Here is a 16,663-nt window from a genome sequence, read left to right on the forward strand (position 1 = left end):
ATATTGTGGGAGAGTGGTTTGCCTGGCACATGATGGCACGATGAGGTGAGTGAAGTTTCTTCCTTTATTTCTTAAGTGCTTAGGTCTGACGAAATGCGAGCGGATGTCAAAGTTTATTATTCTCTTTTGTGGTTAGTCAATTGCGCTTCAAACTGGCTCGAGCAACCTGGATTATGTGTCCCACTGGATTTACCCTTTTAGCATTAATATTTGATATATTTATAAATGGTATATGGTATACCACACATTTGAGGCTATGGTTCTCATATGGGTTTAGTTTGGATATCAAGTTTTGAGTCCAATGCTGTAATTTACAGCCACATAGAAAAGGAGTATTCAAACATCAAAAGTCCAATCAACATATGTTGTCAAAAAGAATTTGTTTTGTTGCAATGCATTATCTATAAGTTGTGCATTTAAGAAAGTGGTTGTTGCACACAGCTTATTTATTCTCTGGATGAGTTGTAACTGTTGCACGATAAGCCGCTGTTTTTTTTATTGTGATATAGGGATGTTCCAGATGTTGCAAACATGTAATGTTGTTGTGGCCAGAGTTGAAAATGTTGCAAATATCTGATGATATATGTTGCTATGGTATACAGAAAATGCTGTAGTCTTGAAAAATAATTCTTGTGATCGTCAACTTAGGACAAGACGGCTATGAAGATTGCCGTGAATCAAGTCTCATGAACCCGTGCTCTTATATCATAAATAATTGAGGGGAAGCGTTGGATCAGCCAGAGGTAGCCGTCGGTCACCACCACCTTCTTGAAGTTCTTGTCCGCCATGAAGAAGTCGAGGCACCTCTTCTTGAGCTCCGGGCAGCTGTGCATTTCAGCGTAACCCAAAGTGGTAGCGACCGTCTCCACCGACACTCTCTGCCACAACCTCTGGGCGCAGAGGAGCTTCAGTCTACCCAAATCGTACCGGTCAGCCGCCGCAAGCACACGCTGGAACAGCTCGGTTGTCTCCGAAGAGCTTGGCAGCTCCTCTTCCGTTGGCAGTCCGTCCGTGTACATGAATCGAAGCAGAACTCTGAACGTTGACGGCTCGATGTCGCGCAGGGTGATGCATGGCATCGCGGCCTCCGCCATGGACCCGAAGAGCTCCGCCCTGAACACAGGCGAGCGGGCGGCGAGGACGGCCCGGTGCGCGCGGAACGTCTCGCCGGCGACCGAGAAGGAGACGTCCGAGCCGTCGGCGCGGTCGAGCAGGCGCCGGAGGTGGTCGCCTATGTCGGACGCCGGGACGGGGACGGGGTCGTCCCCGCGCACCAGCACGGCCCCACACACCAGCGTGGCCGCGCCGTGCGCCGCAAAAAGCGAGTCCACGTCGCCCCGCCTGAAATGGAACCAGCCATGGACGTCGACGCCGACATCGTCGTCATCGGGGGCCTTCTCCCGCGTAAACGTTGACCTCTTCGCTTTGAGCGGTGGTTCGCCGTCGTCTCCGCCCGTCAGGAAGGCCTCGAATTCGGCCTTGACGCTCCTGGATTTGCTCTGCAGCCGCAGGGCGACGGAGAGGTCGCCGTCGGCGCTGTGCCCAGTCCCGCGCGGGTGGCATCCTATGCGCAGGACGTGCTCCCCTGCGCCGAGGGTTTGTGAGAGATAGACGTCGCTTTTCGGGTCGAGTATGAAGTCTGCGAAAATGGAGTCCACCACCATGGCGTGGGGTTCAGACGGGAAGAAGACTTTTACCACAAGTCGTAGTGGATGGAAACGCTTGGAGACCCCAACAGCCGGTAGTGCACACACCTTGGCTCGCCGTTTCGGTCAAATGCCGCAGGCAGCACGCGCTCCGTCTGGGTTTATACACGACGTTTACGCTGCACCTGCCACAGCCCACAGATTAATGCTCATATCTAAGAGCCAAAAAAGGCCATAAGCGAAAATGTAATGTAAGTGAGCATATAGTGTGAACCAAAAGTGGGGATAACTTTCAAATGAAATTACAGAGAAATTTCCTTTTTGAATGGCCGGATTCTACATCTTTGGCTAATTGAAATACTAACGTCGTGCGGTACCACATAGCCATATAGGTGTGCAAAACAATCACAGGGAGTACCACTAAATTCAGATTTTGGGCTATCAAATGCAATTAAATTTCTTTTGTGAACTGAAGTGTTGAAGGAAATAAAACATGATTTTGTTGATTGTATGCACTCTTTAACAATTATGTACAACTCCTTCTTTAAACTAATATAAGACGTACAATCCAATAGTTTCTTAGGAGATAATGTGTAGTACAATCTAATATTGTGTCAGTTGTAGGATTACCCTATAATATTATTCAGAAAGATAGATGAAGCAACAAAACAGAAGTGTAGGCAGAAGGCTAGCAATTAGCAACAATATATTTGATCGGTTAATTTTGTTCGGAAACACCAGATAATAAAAAAGAAACTATCATGTCATTCCCGTAGGCGGCCTCGGAGCAACCCTAGCCGCCGCCTCCGGGACCACACCCACAACTCCCTCCTCCTCTTGCCTTCGCCGACAGGGGGTCGTCGGGCAAAGCCCGTGCGAATCAGCGGCAGCAAGGTCTTTTTCCTCCTCCTATTTAGATCTGGGTGGCGCAGGCCGTTCCATTCGGTGGGAGTTCGAGCTGGCGCGAGGGCTGCGCTGGGCGGCACGGCAAGGCTTTGCAGGTCGCTGCGGGCGCGCGGGTCCCGGCTGCATGGAGCGGCGAGGGCGCACGATTCCTGGCCGCACGGATCTCGCGCAGGAAGGTCGCCCGAAGGCGCGGGGTGGCTGCTTCAGGCGGCCGGCGAGGCTGTGCAGCAGGGCCGGGCCGACACAATAAGGGGCCCTGGGCCAAATTTTAAAACAAGGCCTACCACACTAGAAAAATAGACCAATAATAGTAATTTAAAGGCTGTAATGTTTTACATAGAAATATTATGATATATCAAGAATCACACTCATTCACTGAAAAAATTGTTTTTAGTTTAACTTTTCTACCACGTAGCAGGGGTGGTAAGCAATTTTCAAATCAATGTCCAAACAAAGCTTAACTACTTCTCTAGATGAAATCTTAGCGGACAAACAACACACAAATTATGGCATGAAATTGAAACAAAAGAACCTGCAGGATTGAGTTAGGTGTGCTATCCTCTTGCTGACTTTGCCCTTGGGCAATTCTGCTGCTAGATGTGGCTAGTAGCTATCGGTAATCCCCTTGCCTTTGGATCTCCCTTTTCCCTTCATGGTTATGGAAAATAGGGTTATAAGAAGACTATGGAATTAAATTGACAGAAGAAAAACAGATTAACCTGAGGATTATATAAAGATGATTTTACCTAGCTATCATTGAAAGTTGAGGAGAAAATTGTTGGAAATCAACAAATTGTGATCTCTTCCTCCTGTTGGAACTGTCTCAGTCGTAGATCGATTCGACGATCCCAATCGAGCGGCGCCTGAGGAGTGTCGCCGATCAATCTGACAAGGCGACGATCCCGTTTCCTGTAGGCCGTATTGACGCCGATGCGAGTGCTTTTGGGATTTGATGACTTGTGCGATCAACCTGAGTACTACTCCACTCGATGCCAACGGACGATCCGTTTTTGGATCGATCAAGAGCAGCCCAGCCCTGGACGTGCCAGCGGGAGCAGCCCAGTGCCATGCAAGGTCCGGCCTTTAGGAACAGTTTTTTTTAAGAAATAGGAATACATAATAGGCTTCTATAAACATTTGGGGCCCCCAAAATTAACGGGCCCTGTGCGGGCTGCACAGTTTGCACGCCTATGGCCCGGCCCTTGTGCTACTGCAAGGAGTGGGACCGGTGGCGCTGGTGTGCTCGAGGTGCGGTGGCGCGAGGGCATGCAAGGATGTTCAGGTGGCGCCGGGCTGTGCCGGATGGGCTTGCTTGCGGGCAGGCCGGGGTCGCCGCACCACGAGGTGGAGCCGATGGATGTCGACCATGGGGATTATGTGTTGTGCAGTGCTTCGGATCTGCTCGGCTTCAAAGGTGTGGTGGACTTTCGCGTGAAAGTTCAGCCCTAACTTTGGTCGGTGCCGGTAACGGCGGCGCCATGGTGTCGCCATGACGTCGTTCGCCTTCTTGAAGGCGTTGTTGTGGAGCTCCATTACACGACTCTCTGGGAGAAATCTCTAGCTTCAGATGGTCGAAGCTGGCGATGACGGCAGCTACATTGTTCCTTCTTTGAGGCATCGCCTTGGAGAGTCAGCATAGTGTAGTTTGCATGGATCTCTTCGTCGCCGGGACAGTGAGCGTCTGGGCGGCGGCTTCGGATGGTTTCTGTTTGTGCGTCAGGGTGGCGTCTCTGCATGGTTTCTGTTTGTGTGTCGAGATGGTGATCTCGGGAACAATGTGAGTGGCAGCTCTATGATGTCGGCTAGATCTATGCGCCCCAGAGGGGGCGGTCTGATTTCACGTCGGGCGGCGGCCCTAGATGTGGTGCGACGTTCGTGGTCTGCGGGCGGTTGGCCTGAGCAGCGTGGCCTTCGGTCAGCTGGGTTGTGTTGCGTTGTTGCTCGAGGGGAGCGGTGGTATGTCGGCGCGACGGCTTCGGAAGGCTGTGCTGGTTGATTGCGATGGGCGCGATGGAGCAGTAGATGTCGGGGCGGCGACCCTGAGAGAATCACCATGATGACCACACTTCTGTGGCAGCGATGATGGTGGGAGCGATGTCGGCGATGCGGCAATGATTGCGGTAGTCGGCTCTTCTCCGGCGTGTCCATGGTATTGTCTCAGATTGTTTGTTGCTGTGGAGTCAAAGTTTCGGCGGTGGGGCCTGTGATGTTCAATGACTGGGTGCAGGTGGCCCGTTCGGCGATCTTCCGTGGCGTCACTCGTGTCTGGTTTTGTTCTTCTGAGTTCTCCGTTGGAGTCGGAGTTGCGTTGTGTGGCCGCAGGTCGACATGTCGTCGATAAGGATGGGCTTTGTCATGATTGTTTCATTCTATGAGAGTGGACTTGGCCCTTGTTGTTTCGATTTTTCCTGATTTTTCATAATTAACTAGACAATTCTTTTCTACTTATTTAATAGATGAGGCAATATTTGTCTTCATTAAAAAAATGATCGGACGAGCAGCCATAAGGATCTGCTTTCGGATAGAGGCATGATATCTACTAACTAGGAAACTGATTTATGTATTTAAAAATAACCCAAACTTATATAGGTGGTGTTTCTTTATCCAGGGACTAGACTAAAAAGTCCCTTTTAGTCCCTAGGTAAAGAAACAGGAGGAACTTTTCCTTAAAGGACTATAAAAAGACTCTATTGGAGGGACTTTTTTCTTTAGTCCCTGGGACTAAAAAAAGTCTAATCCGTGGGAAAGAAACACCACCATAGTACCAAGCACCAGATTGTAATCTCTGTTAAACAAGGGGACCAGATGATCAGGGATGCCCGCCACTATCCTGAAGTCGACATTAGTCCTAGCAAAGGCAATTAAGTTTGGGTTTTTATTCCTCAAAAAACCTGAACTTATATAACACTCCGTCTTATCTAAAAAAAGGTGTAGTGGTTTTGGTTCAAATGTTGGATTGGAGGGAGTACCAGGCACCAGATAATAAACTCTGTTAACAAGGGGACCAGATTAACTACTACTAAGTCGTAATTCTTAAAAAGTGTAGTAGCCAGTAGAGTACCTTGAAAACAAATGTGTTCATCAGACAGAAGTAGGGAGACTGACGGATGGCTAGCACGGCAGAAGCATCAGCTTCGACCCCGCCGCTTATGTCTAGGATGGAGTCCAAGCGCCCGGCGGGCGGCTTCTCCAGCGAGGGAGCAACGAGGCGGCGAGCGGCGCCGAAGCAAGTCGGCAGCGAGGTTGGTCGATCTGATCTCGATGACTCGACGTGACAAAACTAGCAGATGAGAGCCCGATATACACGGAAGATCAAACCTAGCCAGGGTGGACCCGTAAACTAATATGGGCCCGATGTGTATACGGTATACCTATTTTGTTTGCCAGTCCTGTTTGGATGTGTATACGTGGAATCGTATTACGTTTGGCTTTAACTGACCTTCAGATATCATACCAGGTCAATCAAACGGATTGCTTCGATGGTTGGCGTTTAACATATTGAGCATGACTTTTTTTAAATATAGTACAGACGCAAGTGCTCATATACACGCGTATACACTTACCTCTATAAACTCATACACGCACACCTTACCCCTATGAGCACCTTTAAAAGACTAAGCCGACATATCATCCTCGTCGTCGATGGAAACGTCTCCTCTCACCGAAAGCGTATCGTCGAAAATCCAGAAATAAATCCAGAAATAATGCAAGCATCAGGATTTGAATAGTGGGCTGGGGATATCATTGTCTCTCTAACCATCCAACCACAGGTTAATTTGCAGATAAAATTAATCATAATATCAACATTAGTGTTAATCATATAATTGATGCCAAAATAATGTCCTAATATCTACTTGCAGATAATATCTCCCTAATATATATTTTTGATCAATAACAAAATTTATTATTTGCAAATAACGGTTATATCATATGTAAGGAGAGGTACAATCTCATCCAAGGGCTCCTCAAACCATTCCCTTGTCGTTGAAAATTTCACTAACCTGGCAAGTTAATGGACAATCTTATTCATTTTCCTACTACAATGTTCAAAACTAGTAAAGAAAAAATCATATGTCAAAAAATAGCAGTCATAAAAAACTGCCGTCTCCGCTCCCGCAGAATGTCCTCCATTTTTCATGGTATCAATGATTTTAGAGCCCTTATTTGTGCAAGAGATATGTCAAATTTTAGAGCCAACACTTTAGCTCTTATAAGATCAGCACACCAATCAATTTTCCAGTTTTCACCAACATGAATTTTGCTTTGTCATCTCTGAGTACAATGCGCGCTCTTTGCCTAGGAAGATAATGATCGAAAGAAGCATTCATATTTAACTTGACAAAACCCATAGACCCCCCCCCCCCTTTTATTGGTGGTATTTGGGGACTGGGCATTGACAAAAATTGTAGTTATAGCACGAACTTCCATAGAACTCTCGGTTGCATCTTGCGACTTTCCTTTCTGAACCAATTTACGTCTATCCCACGATAACTATCAAGTGGTTATGACAATCAATACACAAATATATCCCTAATATATATAACCAATTCTCTTACCCGTGATTTATAGACCCAACAACACTCGATGCGTTGGCATTGAGGGAGGAACTTTCTAGCAGACCTCCTCCTTGGTGCATATTGCGACATGTAGAAGTATCTACAACCGGACCTCTCAAATGATCCCTCATACATCGCGGACGCGTTCGGTCAGTGACTGGACAGAAGTGAGAAGGAAAAAAAAGTGACCCAACCGGATCTTTCATATCATCCCTATATGTCTGGGTTGTCCGCGAACCTTTATATCCATCTTAAATATGGGGAGGATATGAGGGCTCGCAGACGCGCCCGGTCAGTCTACCACATAGGACGCGACCCCAATCTGAACCATCATTTTCTTTTCTTTATTCATTCTTTTCTTTTTCTCTCTTTATCTTCACCAATCAAGTGTAAGTGATCGGACATACGAGGAATATGACTGCATGAATTAACAAATATAAAACATGTCCGGTCATTGCCCGAACGCGTCCATCAACGTTTGAGAAACCGAATTTGTAAGTTTTGACCGTAGATGCTCTAAGTGAACCATCGCTCACGCGAAGGGTCATGTACCTGCCCAGCAACACACCCCCTTCGGTTGACAGTTGAATCAGTGGATCGTTCACCTCTAACTCATTGGCTGGCTGACCGCTGACAAGTTGATTGTTGACCTGTGACCTCTATGCGCTGACCTTTGACTTTGTAAAAAATCATAAATAAAAAATAGATCATGCATTTCAAAAAAGTCCACACATTTGAGAAAAGTTCATCCATTTTTTAAGAAATAAAAAGTAAAAAATTTAGAAGAATTAAGATCACACATTTTTGTAAAGTCCACGAATTTGAAAAAAAAATTCACCAATTTGCAAAAAGAGTTTTTGAAATCTCAAATTTGAAAATTGTTCTCGATTTTGAAAATAGTGCATTAAATTAAAAACAATAAAATAAATGTAACAAAGAAAAAAAATAAAAAATAAAACTAAACAGAAACCCAGAGAAAATCAGCCTAGGAATCGGATCGTCGACCAATTACGACCAGCGAGAGATATATATGGGCGTGTTGTACCAATTGGCCTTTAACATGCACGTTAAGCGCCATATATGATTTGGCTCTTTTGGGTTGCTTTAGATCTTGGGAGCAACTAATTGACGGATAGCTCTTTCGGGGGTGGGGGGGACAGTACGGGAGGGTCCCAGTAAGCGGTAGCATTTTTTTATGCCTCTTTGGATTTTTTCTGTTTTGGATTTTTCTTTGTTTCCCTCAAAAATATTGACTTTCTTTTCTTTCTTTTCTTTTCTTTTTGGAGGGGGAACGGGGAGGGAGGTCTCGCATGAAGTATAATATGTGAAAACCACATGTGTAATTTACAGTGAAGCACATATATGCTTCCGCATGAATCGCAGCTAAGCTCTTGAAAGTCAAGAAGCTTAGTTATGCTTCAGAGAAGCACAACCAGGATTCCTGATTTTGTTTTGTTTCTGTTTGTTTGAGTTTTTTTTTCTTTTTGGGTGCAAAAGGCTTAGACATCTTCGAAAGAGTGTCTCCCAACCATCATTCTTTCAGTTAATTATGAGTGTTCTCACATCCGTAACCAATTGCATTGCCTGAAATGATTCAATTATAATTTTAGATGCATGTATGTTTACATGAACAAAATATATCAAGCAGAGTAGATACATATAACATGACTCATCACATACTTGAACAATATTTTGATCCTTCTTTTGTAATAGAAGAGATAAACCATTCATTACAAGAAGTATTTTTAACAACATCTCCAATATATACAAAGCTAAAAATCTTGATTTGGTGAACTAAACCTTTTGCCTTACATGGAACGCGCACATCATCGTCAACAATCCCCAAAACTTCTATGACTACATTCCACATTGATCCAATGCGACCTAAGGTTGTGTAATGAGAGCTCATCTTGTATCTTCAGGTATGAACAAGGTTGTTTCTTGATTTCTCCCTCTTCCCATGCACATCTCACCTCTATCAATCTTATCCAAAAGGACATGTTTTTGCTTGTCAAGCAATTTATCCTTCCTCTTGCAAGATTAAGTACTAGCATGTGCAATCATGGTCACATACTTAGAAGAAAAATCTCAATGCCCCAGGATCATATGAACAACAACAATTATCAATTGAAGTGGTGGGCAAAGCAGTGGGTTCTCATCTCGAATTAACTTTTCAAGGCCATTGAATTCCTCTCTCATATTACATGCCCCATCATACCCTTTGGAAGGACGTGGATGTCGCCTAAAGGAGGGGCGAATAGGTGCTTTAAAATAATTACGGTTTAGTCTTGAACAAATGCGGAATAAAAGTAGCTTTAATTTGTCAAGCACAAAACCTAAAACAAGTAGGATCATCTATGTGCACCAACAACTTATGCTAATCAAGATAAACAACTAAGTGATAGAAAGATATATAACATGACGAAACACTATGGCTATCACCAAGTAAAGGGCTCAGGTAAGAAATAACTGAGGCACACGGAGACGATGATGTATCACGAAGTTCACACTCTTGTGGATGCTAATCTCCGTTTGGAGCGGTGTGGAGGCATAATGCTCCCCAAGGGCCGTTGTAATCTCCTCACGCCCTCACACAATGCAAGATGCCATGATTCCATTAAGGGACCCTTCACGACGGTCACCGAACCCGTACAAATGGGGACCCTTGGGGGCGGTCACTTTACCCGTACAATTAGCAACCCTTGGGGCGGTCACCGGAACTCGTACGAATTGCTCGAGGGCAATCTCTAGAACGTATTTGGAGACCCTGATGCTTGCCAAGAGCTTTACACCATAATGATTGAGCTCTGTGGAAACACCAACCATCTAGGGAGCCAAAGTACCCAAGAGGCACAAGATCTAGGGTGCCCAAACACCCAAGAGTAATAAGCTTCTCAACTTTTCACTTCCATGTATCACCGTGGAGAACTCAAACCTATGCAACTAATGCAATTGCAAGAACACACGAAGTGGTCAAGTTCCTCGCTCCGAAATCCCACCACAACAACAAAAGTTATGGAGGAATGTGAGAGGAAGAACAAGGAGAACACAAATAACTCCAAGGTCTAGATCCAAAAGGTTCAGCTCACTTAGAGGAGAAAGTTATTGGTGGAGATGTGGATCTAGATCTCCTCTCTCTTTTCCCTCAAAACTAGCTAACAAGAATCATTGGAGGGGTTGAAAGATAGCAAGCTCAAAGATGGTCAACAATGGGGGAAGAACACGAGCTCAAAGGATAAGATCTATTGGGAAAGAAGACCCCTTTTATAGGTGGGGAAAATCCAAACATTATGTCTGCTGGTTGCACACAAGCGGTACTACCACTCATAGGAGCGGTACTACCGCTTGGGAGGTAGTTCTAGCTGCGGAACACAAAACTAGAGAAGAACTGGAGTGGTAGTTCCGCACGAAGTGGTAATACCGTCCACTTTCAGTGGTACTACCTCCAGAAGTCATGGTAATAGAGGAAACACGATAGAGCGACCATAGAAGCGAGTAGAAGTACCATGTAAAGCAGTACTACTGTTGGGGCAGGAGTGGTACTACCGCACCTTACAGCCGCCCCACTACTTCCGATGTGAAGAATATCCGCATGGACCCAACGGTAGTGCCCGATGCACTGGTGGGAAGAAATACCATTTGAAGCGGTACTATCCGTTGCCCAGGGCGATACTACGGCTTGGGTGCTACAAAAATGCCCAAACATATACCAGCAAGAGGCAAGACCAAAACTTAGATAAGTTTTATAAGCAGACTCCGAAAACAGCAAACCCAAGCTTGTTGGATAGAAAACGACAAGTACTATCCAACAACAAATGAAGAATAAATGCCAATAGGATAAGGAAGAGGACATTCCTAAATATGATCCGGCAAAGAGTCCAACATAGAAAACACAATGGATGAAGCATATGAAATCCATTTTTGATGAAGTCTAGCTTATCATGAAGATGACCACAAGCTCCAAAACTCACATAGAGAAAAGCCAAACAAGAACCAAGAAAGATGATGCCAAGAATGCAATGGTTTGAGCTCTCTACAAATGATACGGTCAAGCTACTCACTTGAGACCCCCCCCCCTTGATAGTACGACTATTGATCATATACCCCGACCTCTCAACTAAGACCATGAGACCGGTAAAATAGAAAACATATCAAGACAAAAATCTGCCTTGTCTATAATCCACTTGAGCTAGATGATGACGATCTTGACCTTCTCAAGTTGGACCACCTTTCTTGATTGTGCACGCTCGCTGAAGACAAGTAGAGTGATCCCCCATACTCCACTATGGGCGAGACACTTTTTGTTGGAAATATGCCCTAGAGGCAATAATAAATTTGCTATTATTATATTTCCTTGTTCATAATAATCGTGTATTATCCATGCTATAATTGTATTGATTGGAAACTCAAATACATGTGTGGATACATAGACAACACACTGTCCCAAGTGAGCCTCTAGTTGACTAGCTCGTTGATCAAAGATGGTCATGGTTTCCTGGACATAGACAAGTGTTGTCACTTGATAACGTGATCACATCATTAGGAGAATGATGTGATGGACAAGACCCAAACTATGAACGTAGCATATGATCGAGTCAATTTATTGCTACTGTTTTCTGCATGTCAATGTATCTGTTCCTATGACCATGAGATCATGCAACTCCCGGACACCGGAGGAATACCTTGTGTGTTATCAAACATCGCAACGTAACTGGGTGACTATAAAGGTGCTCTACCGGTATCTCCAAAGGTGTCTGTTGGGTTGCCATGGACCAAGACTGGGATTTGTCACTCCGTGTGACGGAGAGGTATCTCGGGGCCCACTCGGTAATACAACATCACAACAAGCCTAACAAGCAATGTGACTAAGAAGTTTGTTACGGGATCTTGTATTACGGAACGAGTAAAGAGACTTGCTGGTAACGAGATTGAACTAGGTATGGAGATATCAACGATCAAATCTCGGGCAAGTAACATACCGAAGGTTAAAGGGAACAACATGCGGGATTAACTGAATCCTTGACATAGAGGATCAACCGATAGAGATCTTCATAGAATATGTAGGAACCAATATGGACATCCAGGTCCCGCTATTGGTTATTGACCGGAGAGTGTCTCTGGTCATGTCTTCATAGTTCTCGAACCCGCAGGGTCTGCACACTTAAGGTTCGGTGACGTTTCAGTATAGTTGAGTTATATGTGTTGGTGACCGAAGGTTGTTTGGAGTCCCGGATGACATCTAGGACATCATAAGGAGCTCTGAAATGGTCTCGAGGTAAAGATTGGTATATAGGAAGTCCTGTTTTGGTCACCAAAAAAGTTTCGGGCTCATCGGTAGTGTACCAGGAGTGCAGGGAGGGTGCCGGGGGACCACCGGGAGGGGTGTGACGACCCAAGAGGCTCATGGGTTATGAGAGAAGGTGGATCATCCCTTGGTGGGCTGGCCTAAGTCTGTCTCAAGGGCCCATGCGAAAAGGATAAAGGAAAAAGGCAAAAGGGCTAAATTAGGAAGGAGTCCTAATAGGATTCCACCTCCCTTGTGGGAGGTGGATTCATCCCTTGTGGTTCAGCCGAACCTCCTTGGATTGGAGGCCAAGGCTGCCTCCACTCCTATCCTCCTCCTATATATACTATAGGTTTTAGAGGTGAGGGCTAACCCTAATTTCCACGTGCTCCCTCTACTTCATCTAAATCATTTCTCCTCTAGTCTAGTTCGGCGGTGCTTAGGCCAAGCCCTGCTGGATTAGTTCACCACCACCACCACCACGCCGCCATGCTGGAGAACTAATCTACCTCTCCGCCCCATCTTGCTAGTTCAAGAAGGCGGGGATTGTCATCGAGCTGTACGTGTGCTGAACGCGGAGGTGTCGTCCGTTCAGCACTAGATCGGCATGGATCATGATGGGATCGCGGGACGGATCGTGATGAGATCGCGGGACGGGCTATGATTTGGATTGCGAAGATGTTCCACTACGTCTACCGCGTTATATAAGATTCCGCTTAGCGATCTACAAGGGTATGTAAATTTAGTCTCCCCTCTCGTAGATGATCATCACCATGGATAGGTATTGCGTGTGCGTAGGAAAAAAATTATTTCACATGCGACGTTCCCCAACAGTGGCATCATGAGCTAGGTTCATGAGTAGATGATATCTCGAGTAGAACACAAAAGATTTTGTGGGCGTTGATGTTCAATTTGCTGCCCTCCTTAGTCTTTTCTTGATTCGGTGGTATTGTTGGATTGAAGCAGCCCGGACCAACCTTACTCGTATGCTTACGAGAGACCAGTTTCATCGACTAACATGCAACTTGTTGCATAAAGATGACTGGCGGGTGTCTGTTTCTTCAACTTTAGTTGAATCGGATTTGACCGAGTCGGTCCTTGGAGAAGGTTAAATAGCAATTTGCATATCACCGTTGTGGCTTTGCGTAAGTAAGATGCGATCATACTAGATACCCATAGCAGCCACGTAAAACATGCAACAACAAATTAGAGGGTGTGTAACTTGTTTTTGCAGGGTATGCATGTGATGTCATATGGCCAAAGACATGATGTGATATATTGGATGTATGAGATGATCATGTTGTAATATTTAAATATCAACTTGCACGTCGATGCTATGGCAACCGGCAGGAGCCATATGGTTGTCTCTAAACGAACGTTTGTGCTTGCACATGCGTTTACTATATTGCTAGGTAGTAGCTTTAGTAGTAATAACATAGATAGCACGACAACCTCGATGGCGGCACAATGATGGAGATCATGGTGTGGCGCCGGTGATGATGAAGATCATGCTGGTGCTTTGGTGATGGAGATCAAGAAGCACAAGATCATGGCCATATCATGTCACTTATGATTTGCATGTGATGTTAATCCTTTTATGCACCTTATTTTTCTTAGAACAACGGTAGCATTATAAGGTGATCCCTCACTATAATTTCAAGATAAAATTGTGTTCTCCTCGACTGTGCACTGTTGTGACAGTTCGTCGTTTTAAGACACCACGTGATGATCGGGTGTGATAGACTCAATGTTCACATACAAAGGGTGCAAAACAGTTGCACACGCGGAACACTCGGGTTAAACTTGACGAGCCTAGCATGTACATACATGGCCTTGGAACACAAGAGACCGAAAGTTCGAGCATGAATCATATAGTTGATATGATCAACATGGAGATGCTCACCACTGAAACTATACTCAACTCACATGATGACCGGACTTGAGTTAGTGGATTTGGATCATGCGCCAGTCGAATGACTACAAGGATGTCTATTTGAGTGGGAGTTATAAGACCTCCGACAAGATTCTTTGTCTGGAACGTAAAGGAGAAAAGCTCAATCGTTGAGCATGTGCTCAGATTGTCTGAGTGCTACAATCGCTTGAATCGAGTGGGAGTTAATCTTCCAGATGAGATAGTGATGGTTCTCCAAAGTCACTACTACCAAGCTACTAGAGCTTCGTGATGAACTATAACATATCAGGGATAGATATGATGATCCTTGAGCTATTCACGATGTTTGACACCACAAAAGTAGAAATCAAAAAGGAGCATCAATTGTTGATGGTTATTAAAACCACTAGTTTCCATAAGGGCAAGGGCAAGAAGGGATACTTCATGGAACGGCAAATCAGTTGTTACTCTAGTGAAGAGACTCAAGGTTGAACCCAAACCCGAGACTAAGTGCTTCTATAATGAGGGGAACACGCACTTAAGGGTGTGTTTGGTTGAAGAACGAGGTGGAACGTAATGGAATGATTCCATGACATTCCATGACATTCCATTCCACCAGGTTGCATTCCTATGTTTGGTTGAAACAATAGATGGAATGGGCCTGCCATCGCTGCCGCACCTGCTCGGTCCATCGCCTCCGCCACACCTGCTCGGTCCGTCGCCGTCGCCGCACCTGCTCCTCGAGCCGCCGCCGCACCTGCTCTCGAGCCGCCGCAGAGGGAGATGGAGAGGACGGTGTTGGAGAGGGAGAGGGAGAGGGAGAGGGCGGTGCCGGAGAGGTGGCGCCGGAGATGGAAAGGGAGAGGGCGGCGCACCTGCTCGGGCCGTCGCCACACCTGCTCGGTTCCGCGTGGTTCCTCCGATTTGGAGGTACCAGCGCATTCCGGATCTTGGGGGAATATGGCGTTCCGGAGAATCAGTTGGTTCCGATTCCTCTACCCAACTAAACACGAGAACGACCCTCAGGAACAGAATGGACCCGTTACATTCCACTTGATGACAGTAACCAAACACACCCTAAGAGGAGCTATGCTATATACTTGGTAGATGATAAGGCTGGCAAAGTCGACAGAAGTATATTGGATATACATAATAATGATGTGTACTTTACTAGTACTCCTAGTAGCACGAGGGTATTAGATACCTGTTCGGTTGCTAAGTGTTAGTAACTCGAAATAAAAGCTACGGAATAAACGGAGACTAGCTAAAGGTGAGGTGACGATATGTGTTGGAAGTGTTTCCAAGGTTGATGTGATCAAACATCGCACGCTCCCTCTACCATCGGGATTAGTGTTAAACTAAATAGTTTTTATTTGATGTTTACATTGAGCATCAACATGATTAGATCGTGTTTATTGCAATATTATTATTCATTTAAAGAGAATAATGGTTATTCTATTTGCTTGAATAAATATCTTCAATGGTTTATTGAATCTCGATCGTAGTGATACACATGTTCATAATATTGATGCCTAAAGATACAAAGTAGTAATGATAGTACCACTTACTTGTGGCACTGCCGTTTGAGTTATAATGGTATAAAATGCATGAAGGAGCTCCATGCTGATGAATCTTTGTACTCACTTGTTTTTTGAAACGTTTGAGACATGGAAACCATGCCTATTGGTATAAACGCATGAAGAAACTCCATGCAGATGGATCATTTGGACTCACTTGATTTTGGATCACTTGAGGCATGAAAATCATACCACATGGGCAAGATGACTGAAGGCCTCGTTTTTCCAGTGAGATGGAACAAGAAAGTAACTTGTTGGAAGTAATACATTTTGATGTGTGTAGTCCAATGAGTGCTGAGGCACGCAGTGGATATCGTTATGTTCTTACTTCACTGCCGATTTGAGTAGATACAGGAGTATTTGCTTGATGAATCACAAGTCTGAGATATTGAAAAGTTCAAGTTATTTCAGAGTGAAGATCGTCGTGACAATAGGATAAATATGTCTACGATATGATCATAGAGATGAATAATCGAGTTGTGAGTTTGGTACACAATTAAGACAATGTGAAAATTGTTTCACATCTCATGCCACCTAGAACACCATAGTGTGATGGTGTGTCCGAACGTAATAGCCGCGCCCTATTTGATATGGTGCATACTATGATGTCTCTTATCGAATTATCACTATCGTCTATGGGTTATGCATTAGAGGCAACGCATTCACTTTAAATAGGGCACCATGTAATTTCATTGAGATGACACCGTATGAACTATGGTTCGGAGAAACATGAGCTGTCGTTTCTTAAAAGTTTGGGGCTGTGACGCTTATGTGAAAACGTTTCAGCGTGATAAGCTCGAACC

General features: G+C 45.0%; 1 protein-coding gene across 1 annotated transcript; it reads right to left on the reverse strand.

The window, feature by feature from the left end:
- Nucleotides 1–494: 494 nt before the first annotated feature.
- LOC123408347 (BTB/POZ and MATH domain-containing protein 1-like) lies at nt 495–1,664 on the reverse strand. Its single transcript, XM_045101473.1, has one exon. The coding sequence runs from the start codon at nt 1,662–1,664 to the stop codon at nt 678–680; it is 987 nt and encodes a 328-aa protein (XP_044957408.1). The 3' UTR covers nt 495–677.
- Nucleotides 1,665–16,663: the final 14,999 nt, after the last annotated feature.

This window comes from Hordeum vulgare, chromosome 7H, assembly GCF_904849725.1.
Source record: "Hordeum vulgare subsp. vulgare chromosome 7H, MorexV3_pseudomolecules_assembly, whole genome shotgun sequence".
Lineage (NCBI taxonomy): Eukaryota > Viridiplantae > Streptophyta > Magnoliopsida > Poales > Poaceae > Hordeum > Hordeum vulgare.